We start from the raw sequence: 12,527 nt of genomic DNA, 5'->3' as shown, positions 1-12,527 counted from the left end.
CACGAATTTCTAAACAAATTGGTCATTAATGTACACAATATACAGGGTGTTTCAAAACGGTATGTCATAAATTATATCACGCAATCAGGGGACAAAAATAAATTGATTGAATCCAACTTATCTTAGTACAAAAGTGTACACAAAAAAAGTTACAGCACTTTGAAGTTACAAAATAAAAATTGTTTTTTTGCATTATCTCCTAAACTACTTGACATTTTGTAATAAAAATGGACACGTTACTTTCTTGTTGTGAAAACATTTTTCATACAAAAGAAACAACAAAATCTAAGCGCACAGAAAAATTTTAAGGGGGGTGCGCAGCCCTAAATCTCCCCAAACTTTTGAGTACGTTCAAATCAAATGAATTAGTTTAACACATTGTTTTTAAAACTTTTTTGCCTCTTATCACTTTTTTCAAAAAACGGTTTTTATTGAGTTACGGCCCTTTTCATTAACCTTTAAAAACTTACGTGCAACAAAATAAATAGCTTAAATGAATTAACAAGTACAAAATATGTCTATAACCTCTATAAATATGATATAATAAATGTTCAAAATGACCCCCATTTTCTTCAATACACATTCGGTATCGTTTTAATAAGGAAAACCGAATGCGCTGAAAAATCATATTTTTCTGACGAAATTGATTTGCAGATTCAATTATTCTAACCCTCAATTGTTGTTAGTCCTCTATTGTTACAGAATACACTTTCTCTTTCATAAACCCCCAAAAGCAAAAGTCCATGGGGTTAAGACCTGGACTTCTGGGTGGCCAAGAAATAGGTGCGTCACGAGCTCTTCCAATCCACCGACCAGGATACTGCCTGCAAAGGTATTCCCGGACTTCATTACTGTAATGCGGTGGAGCGTCATATTGTAGAAACCACATGTTTTGCCTTATTGCAATATTCACTTCTTCTCTTAGAAATCGTTTGCCAAGAACTGCAAATAATTATCACCATTTAAATTATTGGGAAGAAATACTGGGCCTATTAGATTGTCATCCACAATTCCTGCCCAAATATTAACTTCGTTTTTCGAGTCGTTTTTTTGGTGTGAGGATTTTCGTCGGCCCAAATGTGCTCGTTATGATGGTTTGTTATTACTGTATATTATGTTTGTTACTGAAGGTAGCCTTGTCGGTAAACAAAATATTTCTAATAAAATTAACATTTCGAGTGTTTTCCATTAACAACCAATCGCAAAATCCAATCCTTTTAGGATAATCTTCAACCAATAACTCTTGGACCGTTGTTAAGTGATAGAGTTTAAGCAGCTGATCCTTCAAACGCCTCCAAACCCTTACGCGAGGAACATTTATTTGAGCAGCTATTACCCTTGTACTTGTTCCAGGGACGTCTTCTATGATTTCTAAAATGTCTTCATCAGTTGCAATCATTATTGGACGATCACTGTTGCCAGCAGCTTGCGGATGGAATGTACTCGTTTCCCGTAAACGACGATCAATGGTCAGAAATAATCGTCTATCGGGTGTATTTCGATTGGGGTATTTTACTGCATAACGCCTTGCGGCTGCTGCACTATTTCCTTGACATTCACCTACGATATTCCCGATAGTTTATTGAAATCATAATGTAATCTGATATAACTTACCCAAAGTTAAATGCATATCTGCCATTTCCTGAAATGTGTAGGCCATTGTAATATCAAAATTTTTAATATTAATCTTATTCACACAATGAATGATAGCTTCAAATTATTGAGTATTATGGATGGAACTGTTTATACTTATAGTATAAGAGGCAAAAAAGTTTTAAAAATAATATATAAAACTAATGATGCAACAAAATTCATTTGATTTGAACGTACTCAAAAGTTTGGGGGGATTTAGGGTTGCACACCCCTCTTAAAATTTTTCTGTGCGCTTAGATTTTGTTGTTTCTTTTGTACGAAAAATGCTTTCAGAACAAGAAAGTAACGTGATTTGATTTATGACATACCTTTTTGAAACATCATATATATATATATATATATATATATATATATATATATATATATATATATATATATATAATGTATACAGTGTGTTCATAAAGTGTGGAAATGATCTATTATCTCATGACTTAATTATTTTCAGAGTTAAAGCTGTGACAGGCCGATTTTTATTTTTGTTTTTTAACCTTTTTGTAAAAAAAAATATTTTTACCCCCACTATCTTAGCAGATGTGACGTCATCGATAATTTTTTTAAATAGAAAGGGTATATTTTTAACTTTAAAAATAAAAGCTCATATTTTTTTGAGTGCAACCGTACCAAACTCATCAAATTCAAACTTCAGTATACAGAGTGAACCAGTGCTCGTATTTCTTAAAATTTAATTCAAAATTTATTATACAAAGAAAATTATGTTATTTGTTTGTCTTTAATATGAAATGACTTCTTTAATAATTTTCTTAGTAAAATAAATTTTGAATTAAATTTTAAGAAATAATGCACTGGTTTCCTTATCAATCTGTATAATGAAGTTTGAATGTGATGAGTTTAGTATGGTTGTATTCAGAAAAATATGTTTTTTTAAATTTGTTAGATAAAAATATGCCATTTCTATTTAAAAAAATTATCGATGACGTCACATCTGCTAAGGTGGTGGGGTAATTTTTTTTTTCAAAAAGGTTAAAAAACAATAATAAAAATCGTCCTGTCAGAGCTTTAACTTATTATAATAATTAAGTCATGAGATAATAGATCATTTCCACACTTTATGAATGCACTGTATATAATATACTTATATAACAAATAAATGTAGTAGGATTTCATATAAAACAAGAACTCTTGCGGATCATATTGACCCTTTGTCAATAATCTCGAAAGATAAGATATTAGATATATTGAAAGTTTAAGAAAGAAACGTAAAAACTCACCGTATAGGAATATAGAGCGGTGCACTTGAGCAGCGGCGCTGAAGGGGCAGCTTCCTGCCTGACTAACCCTTCGCCCTCTTCAGCGTTTTCCTCGGTGCCCCAATCCACCTGAGTAGGATCGTCCCATCCGGCAGTCAGCTGTTCTATTCTTTGTCGTTCTTGCTCTAACATGGCTGTAGAAAAAGAAGGGATAGTTAGAGACGACGTCGACACACTTTCTGAGGGATGTTTTAATATGTGCTATTAAGTCGACCGGAATACAGGGTCATTCACTTCCAGAATTCGATGAATATTTTATTGAAATTGCAGGAAGACGGGACTTTGATAGAACGCGTGGTATAAAAGTCTTAATAGTGTCATAGGTTAATATATTTTAATATACAGGAAGAACGGAAAAATTTAAAAATATTAAGAGCTAACAGCAGTAGTTAACATAGGGATTGTTATAGCATAGTTTCGAAATTGTAGACACTAAAACGAAGAAAATCAGCGAAGAAAATATAGAAATATTTGTCCTTTTATTCAATCGCATTTATGATACAGGTAAAATACCCCAAGATTGGCTGGAGTCAATATTCATCCCACTACCAAAAAAGCCAAACCCACAACACTGCAATGAGTTCCGTCTGATAAGCCTTATGAGTCATGCAGTAAAAGTCCTACTAAAAATCGTACATAATGGTATCTATAGAAAGTGCGAAACAATCATCGGAGACGATCAGTTTGGATTCAGAGCCGGCATGGGAACGAGAGAAGCCCTGTTCAGTTTACTAGTTCTCGCCCAAAAATGCTACGACCAACAGAAAGATTTATTTATATGCTTTATAGACTTCGAAAAAGCATTTGATAGAGTAAGACACGACCTACTATTAGAACGTTTGCAAGAAGTCGGTTTAGATGGAAAAGACATCAAATTCTTAAAAAACTTGTACTGGAACCAAAACGCCAGAGTTAGGATCGAAGGTTCCACATCCGCAGAAGTAGAAATTAGGAGGGGAGTTAGACAAGGATGTGTTCTGTCGCCTCTGCTGTTTAATCTTTACTCCGAGTTTCTATTTAAAGAAGCATTGGAGGATTCCAAGGATGGAGTCAATGTGAATGGCGTAAATATCAACAGTATCAGATACGCCGATGATGCAGTGTTAATTGCGGATTCCGACTTAGGTCTACAACGACTCATCGACAAGACCAACTCGACCTGTGAGCAATTTGGTATGAAAATAAACATTAAAAAAACCAAAGTGATGTCAATCCGAAAAAACCAAAACGTACCTCAACCTTGCACAATAAATCTCGAATAAAACTCGAAATTCGACTACGTTGATCAAAATGCTACGTCTGGTCGACTCTTCTATATGCAGTTGAAACGTGGACCCTTAAAACATCAACCGTAAATAAATTGGAGGCCTTTGAAATGTGGATCTACCGGAGAATACTCAAAATTTCATGGACATCGCATACCTCAAACGAAGAAGTGCTGCATAGAATAGGCAAGGAAAGAGAACTTTTTAACACAGTAAAAGTTAGAAAAACATCATACCTAGGCCACATACTGAGAAATAATAAGTACCAATATGCCTAACTTATAGTGAAAGGAAAAATCGAGGGAAAGAGAGGCCTAGGAAGGAAAAGACTATCGTGGCTCAGAAACATTCGACAATGGACAGGGCTAAATTTTGAGCAGCTAATAAGAACAGCTGAAGACAGAGAAGAGTTTAAAATTGTAGTAGCCAATCTCCATTGAGGAGAGGGCACTTTAAGAAGAAGAAGAAGACACTAAATTCCAAGAAATGGTGATGGCAGAATGCAATTATGTAGAAATGGACGCCCAAAGATTGGTTTTAAAGATTTTATTAAACCTTGAACTAAATTCTGTCGTTATGGACAATGCGTCTTACCATAATCGACAATTGGAGTCATCACCAACAACTGTCTAGGGGAACATCACGAACTGGCTCCTCAAAAAATTTATCATTTAATGAAAATTGAAAGTAGAATTATTAAATCCTGCTAGGACACGTACCCGAATTCAACAAATATGTTGTCGACGAAATGCCTTTTGAAAAGAACATAATTTTTCTCCGCATCCCTCCTTTTGTGAGCTGAATCTTATCGAACTTATATAGGCTCATATAAATTTTACAGAGACCTACAAAAAGAACTTGCTAATTTTAGACGCAATAAACCGTAATTTTTAAGCTTGTCAAAGCTTTTCCCATGTTCCAGATATCACATTCAGAAGTGAGACGGTCGACTGCAGGAATGAGAAAAATTAGAAAATATCTTGAAACATTTTTTACGAATGATGATGATTTAATATGTGTGACGAGGCGAATCCCAGATCATTCAACGTTGAGAATATATTAAAGTTTTACGAAGATTAAGTAAAATTTCAGGCAAGAGATTCGCTTGCTGAGTGCCGAATTGGAGATCGGTTGTACGTGGTAGGGTAGAAATTGTCAGTTGCAAAACGTAATATACAAAAAATTAAAATATTTTGTACAAATCTCTTGGATTTGAAAATAGTTGTTTCACCTGTTTTTAATATAATTACAGAATTCTCAAAAGTTTTAAATAAAAAAACATATTTTTTTAATTTTCCAAAAATCAATCTTAAAAAATTAAAATTTTTGTTATAGGTAATATATAATAATATAGGGTCTTTAAATCTTTTTTTTCTTGTAGAGTCTATCCGTTTCAAATGCTGGCAGGTCAGGAAATCCTTCCCCTTCCTGGTCCACGTTTTCCTTTCCGTTCTTTCAAGTTCTCTGCCGCACAGTCCTTCCATCTTCTTCTTGGTTTCAGTCTACATCTTCTTTCATTAACTTCTAACAGCTGTATCCTTCGTCCCATATATTTTTACCTCTATGTTTGACATGACCAAACCATTGCACTTTTTGTTCTTAAATCTTTTTTGAGTAATTTTTGTAATCACCCCGGCTCTTTCCCTAATCAAGTCGTTTCTGATCCTGTCCCTTCTGGTCTTACTCACCATCCACCGTAACATTTTCATTAAAGCTACCTCCATCTCCTTTTTCTTTACCGGTTACACTTCATCGCCGTACACCAATGCAGGTCTCATCACACTAGTGTAATCTTTCCTTTTAGTCCTTCCTCGATTTTTAGATCACAAAGTAGCCCGCTCATTTGTTCCAGTTGCACCAACCAGCCTGTATCCTGTGGGCAATTTCTCGATCTATTGTCTTATGTGTGTTATATAGATGACAAGGTATTTAAACTCTACTACTATTTCTAGTTTTCCTCCAATTAATGCTATTTCCTCAACCGTTCCCCCTAATCACATATACTCCGTTTTCAACTTGCTAATCTTAAGCCTTCCCTCTTCAATAGCCCTTCTCCAACCCTCCAACTTCTCCTCCAACATATCTTACCTCTCTTCTACGATATCATCAGCAAAGAGCATTGACCAACAAGATAATTCTCACAACAATCAATTGTGATTTAATCCCATATAAACACAGTATTTAATTTTAAAGTAGTCACAAGAAAACGGTTTCAGAAGTTATGTTGTATTAGTATAGTTTATTTTACGAAAAATGGTTGAGTGCTTAATGATTGCAATAAAACCCGACCGCAAGTACCCCAGCTTAGTCAACATTAGTTGAGCAGGTAAATATTCAGGTAAAATTAGAGCTACTGTAGAGTGTCGTTATCTTGTTTGTATAATAAATTCCTGGTAATATAAACAGATTAAAAAATCGTATAAAATTATAAAAACGATTAGAATACATTTTATTTCATAAAGTTGTAAACATTTTAACAGTGAGTTTCACTATCAATGGTTGATCTTTTAATGACCACAATAAATTTGTTGATCGTTAAGTATTTCCTGGAATAATTATACAGGTTCCCTCTATTCTGTATAATTTGTAAAAGTATATAAAACCGATAAGAAATTTTTAAATATACATTTTGTTTCATTTAGTTGAAAGTGTTACAAGTGTTACCAGTGTTATACCTATTTATACCTATAAAACAGTATTATGTGGCGTCCGTGGAAAAACATTGATGGTGCTTCTTCCAGTGTTCCAGCAAAGAAAAAGAATTTATCTGCTGACGCTAGAGAAATCGTAACAACAATATATAGTTCTTTACTTACAAGAGGACTTACTGCTAATACTGCTGCCAGTGAAATATCTGATTTAACGAAAATACCTCTAACCACAGTGAAAAGAATTACATCAAATCCCTTTAAGTCAAGAAGGAAGCGTAAGGATGCCGGTTCTACCAAATGTATTGACGAAAGTCAGGACTTAATAGGACGAAAAATTTACACAATGTACGAAGAGCAACGGATACCTACATTAGATGCTTTAAAACAACGGCTTACTAATGATGATACACAAATAAACTGTAGCCGCATTAGTCTTTGGAGGATTTTGTCTAAAATGGGCTTCAGATATCGTACAATTGACAAAAGGCAAGTGCTTATGGAGTCCCATCGTTTACAAAAGTGGCGTACTGAATATATAACTTCCATAAGAAAGTACGGTACAGAAGATCGACCAATAATTTATCTGGACGAGACATGGTTTGATACTCATGAAACACCATCCAAAGGATGGTCCGATTCTTTCAACAGGTGTCAAACAAAAGCTCCATCAAACAAAGGGAAAAGAATAACAATTTTACATGCAGGATCAGAAAATGGTTGGGTCCCAAATGCCTTATGGCTTTCTGAAAAGAACATTAAAGACTCCTACGTGGACTACCATGAGGATACAACGGCAGAGCTTTTTGAGCAATGGTTTAAGAATTGTTTTATACCTAACCTTCCTCAAAATAGTGTGATAGTAATGGACAATGCAAGTTACCACAGTTGTCAATTACATAAGTCTCCAAGTGCAAATAACACGAAAATTGAAATTCAAAACTACCTGTTAGAAAACGATATATATTTTAAAAAAAGTTATTTAAAAAATGAACTGTTAGAAGTGTTAAAATCATTTTCTATTAAAAAGTATATGTTTGTGACGCATTGGCCGAGGACATGGGACATACAGTGTTACGGCTTTCGCCCTACTATTGTTTAATCCCATAGAGCATATGTGGCACCAACTAAAGTCAAATGTTAGGTCACAAAATGTTTCTCCGACTTTAAGTGGTAGTGTAGTCGAATTAATAAGGAAATGTGTTGATGATATCTCCCCAGAAAGTTGGAAAAATTCAGTACGCCATGTAATGAACGTAGAAAATTCATATGTTACTTTGAATCACATAATTAAACCAATTGTTATTAATCTTGAAGAGAATAGCGACAGCGAAACAGAATTAGGTATTTAGGAATTCATAAATATATTTTGGTTATTTTGGATATTTTTTTTTTGTAAATATTAACTTGTATATATTTTTCTATATTTTTTTTTCAATTCATCTATTTTTTGTATATTATGTATTCGTTTGTATGTATATACTGTAAATAGAACTATTATTACTGTACATTTTTAACGATATCCGATTAGGAAGAGCAAAAACTTTTAAACGCGCCAGTTCTGACAGTCCTAAGCCTGTAAAAAGTGTGAAGAAAAGTACCTTTCTGAATTTAGATCCATATACTACAATTATTGACGTAAAACAAAAAACTACTTTCTTCATGTTAAAAATTGTTCAATTATCAAGTATATTCACTTGAACAGCCTGAAAATACCATATGAAATATTTTAATAAATTTTTTTAATCGTGTATTACACAGATACCAATGAAATATTATATTAAATAACAAACTTTCTGAAGTGCGACCCTGTGTACTTCGGTAGTTTATTGAGAGACTCTTGTATACACAATAGGATCAACTCAGGTAACCATTAAGCACTCAACCATTTTTCGTGAAACAAACTTTACATATTACTTATGTTGAACACAGTTCAATTTAAGCAATATGACCAACAAACTTAAAACTGCAGTTTTATAAAAAATATTGTACAAATATTTATTGAAAACAAATAATAAACTTTTCCCAAGGCACATTTATAATCATAAGGCAAATTGTTATTATATTTCTCTGTTCACAATATCCAAAGTTTAATAAGTAAGCACTTTTAATTGGTTTCTTCTCTTTATTTAAACGACTTAATCAAAAACGCTCGCCTTCATTCTAAACAAAAACATCAGACGTCTAAAATAAACGACAAGCAGAAAACTACTGCGGACTTTTTAACCCCCAACTTTTCATACTTCTCGAGTAAATAACTCGGCTATTCATCGGGTGCAAGCAATTCTTGCAATTCATCACCGCTTTACTCATTTCCGCATTTCCTCGACTTCATCTCTGATGCCCGCTCAATTCATGTCAGTTCGGAAAATTCCAATTTCGAGACTTTCTCATAAATTCAAATGCGTCCTTATTGGCGGCGACACGAAGCGTCTTTATATGCTTTAACAAACCTACTTACTGAACTCGTTCGTTTCAAAGAAATGCTTTTACTCATATTAAAGTAGAGGGTCATTCGCTAACCCTTAGATATTCTTAAAAACTATACCTTAAACGTATAAATAGATAGAATAATTTTAGTACTACTTATAGTGTACAAATTCTTGCAACGGTTTCTATTCTTGAAATATTCATTATTGTACAGGGCGTTTCAATTAGTCCGTCGTTTGTATGAGCTGAGTGGATTGAGCAGATCAGTAATAGGGTCCCAAACCCAGGTAAATGAGGAGAGTTAGACGTAGGATTTACAACATTATCCTAGAAAAAATGTTAAAATAGTTCAAAAAAAGGAAAAAACAGATTAATCAAACGACGACGAAGCGACATAGAATATCTAATTTTTCACTAGATAAGGCAGATAAACATCTCTTCAATAAATCAGATAAATAGGAAACGGTAATAGAAAAGACTGTGTACTTTTAACATTAAAATCTTAAGATGCAGTTTATAATGATCTAAATATCGTTGTGCGGAAACCTTGTTCTAATCTCACACGCATAAGATAGGTTGAAACGTTTTTTCTTTGATTGGGAAAACTGCTACCAAATTGATATTTGGTAGCAACAGATGTAAAATGCAAACTAACAAATCTTTATTTTGACTTATTAAAACAAGTGATTCACTAATAAACTATGTTACAATTTGTATTGGTCTAAAAGCACGTAAATTTACACCAGCTTTTAGAACAAACAATAACAGGCAAATATATTAAGAAAAACAAGAGCCAAAAGAAAAAACAATTACACAGCTGTGTATACAAACTTAAAAAACTTACATCGGTCAAACTGGTAGAACTTTTATCAAACGTATAGCAGAACATAAAAGTGTTTTTAATATTAGAAAAACTGTTTCTACGTAAGCACTTCACCTACTATACCATAATCATTTTTTTAATGACGAATTTTAAATTCTTCACATTCAAAATAAAGGCCTTAAGCTATCTTTGTTAGAAATTTATGGAAATTAACAAATTAAAAAATACAAACATAATTCTGAATAACTCAATTTTTTTTGGCTTAGACTTATCGTCATACAGCCAGACACAAAAGGAATAAGACAGTATCCATCATTATAATTTACCTAAATGCCCTATCAAAATAAAAGATTACATCGATATTAGGAGAACAGGGACACACTTTTCTCGCCTAGGGACCTATCAAGGCATTGATTTATATAAGACACAAAAACACTAGGCCACGGAGAGGAGGAAGGTATCAGTACAGTAGTCTGTATTTTTAGAACAACCAAAAAATATATGATCTAAATCACTTTCCTCTCCACAATGCTCATATTTGTCATCATCCAAAACCTGTATTTTAAATAAGTGTTTTGGATAAAATGCGTACCCGAATCGTATTATAATAATGGAAGTTATGTGTCTCCTGAAAGCTCTACAAGACTTTGGCTGAATATCTGGCTGAATTAACGAGTATCTATTTTGATTCACAAAAGAGTATTCCTTCCACTGGTAGCTCCACTCTCGAAGCAATGCTGACTGGCAAGAAATAATACTATCAGAAAGCGTTAGTTTATGTAGAATACCAGTATCGGTTGAAATGCTTTCTTTGGCTAATAAGTCGACATATTCATTATGTTCAAATCCTGCATGTGCTTTAATCCAGAGAAAATGTACATTGATTCCTTTGGTTAAAAGAGTTTGAGTAATATGTTTAATTCTATAAATGTATGGGCAGTCTTGTAAGTTTGGTAGTTCATATTAACCAATAGATTTTAACACTGCTAAGGAGTCGGACAAAATCAACTTCAGCTACATATATTGCAATAGCCAATGACCAACTTGAGACAAACAGTTCTCCCCTCCTCAACCTATTCATTTAAAGAGTATAAAGTCCTCCACTGTATTACAAATGCATCTTGGTAACTACCTAGTTTTTTCGTTAGGTAATCGTAATCTTTAAATGAAAACTAAATAAAAAATTGGAAATTAGTCGTCACAAAAATCTGACACATGACTACCATATCATCATCGGCAAATAACCCCATGAAGCTATATTCGAACCGAAGACTGGATCGACATACACCTTGTGACCTTACAACAAGATTTTTAAATTCATTTGTGTATTGTGACACCAAAAACAATTTTTGGTAAAATTATGATACAGTAGGACATGGTTCTAAGATATTTTCCTGCAAGTTATCTGTAGATAAATAAACTATTTACTCATTGTAATTAAATTAGATTACTAATTCGGTTAAAATACATTTTCATGAATATTCTTTCAATCTTTCAATTTTTACTTCGCCAGTAAAATCATTTCATACAGCAACACCTATGCTTCAAATAATATTTTAATATGTACGATATCGTCGGTTATGCAAAACGCAGTATCAAGCTAGACCAATTAATTTTCCAAAACGATAATAGTTTTCACTCAGTCTCCTGCCCACCCCACTCACCGTCGACCTCAGCGGCCTCGTAGTGATCCGATTGGCTCTCTCTGCGTTCTTCCTCTTTGCTGACCGCTTCCACGCGTGTTTCTACCGGACCGGCTGTTGGTTCTCCGTCGGCAAAATCGCTGTCGTAGAAGGAGTCCGAGCTTGGGTGATCCTGGAAATAAGAAGTTCTATTATTATACTTTAAAAATGGCGGAAAGGCTATTTAAAAATAAATATACAGGGTGAGTCATAACTATTGGGACATAGACTAAGGACAGGTTATTTGGACCAAAATATGGCTATTGGGCCAAATATGCCTTAATAAAATGTTGCTAAGAAAAAAGATACAGGGTGTTAAAGTTAATTTTTGTTTTTCGTTTTTTGCTAATAGTTTCCCTGTATATTTATAAATTGCTATCAAAATTGGCACAGAGGCATAATCTTCTACAAGAAATAGTATTTTATTTACAATTTTACCTTTTGTCATAGAGGGCGCCACGTGGATCATTCCTAATGATCAAATTGAGTCTAAACTTTTTCTGATGAAACTTTTTAGTAATTTTTATTAGAAAATATGACGTAAACATCATTTTTACGTAAAATTGGTACTGTTGTTTAAACATGATAATTTCAACCGTTTTCGATAAAACGCAGTCGAACTGCTTAGAGTCTTAAAAAAGGATTTCAAATATTATTTCATTTATGAAAAGTATGCTTTGGACTGTCAGATAATTGTTGTTGGTAAATGTCATTTGTTCAGAGTAAATTATTTTTGATGTGACAGTGTAGTGTAATGT

The 12,527-nt window shown here is 33.4% G+C and overlaps 1 protein-coding gene across 3 annotated transcripts in view; it reads right to left on the bottom strand.

Moving 5' to 3' along the window:
* Positions 1-12,527, bottom strand: part of nwk (FCH and double SH3 domains nervous wreck) — a 170,166-nt gene that overhangs the window by 64,685 nt on the left and 92,954 nt on the right. For all 3 annotated transcript variants that reach the window (XM_072545177.1, XM_072545179.1, XM_072545178.1), the window contains 2 exons: positions 11,752-11,902; positions 2,883-3,055 (listed from right to left, as the gene is read on the bottom strand). In XM_072545177.1, the coding sequence (XP_072401278.1) occupies positions 2,883-3,055; positions 11,752-11,902 (324 nt within the window). The remainder of the gene's footprint in view (positions 1-2,882; positions 3,056-11,751; positions 11,903-12,527) is intronic.

The sequence above is a fragment of the Diabrotica undecimpunctata genome, chromosome 9 (assembly GCF_040954645.1).
Source record: "Diabrotica undecimpunctata isolate CICGRU chromosome 9, icDiaUnde3, whole genome shotgun sequence".
NCBI lineage: Eukaryota > Metazoa > Arthropoda > Insecta > Coleoptera > Chrysomelidae > Diabrotica > Diabrotica undecimpunctata.
This window is presented reverse-complemented; position numbering and strand designations above follow the sequence as displayed.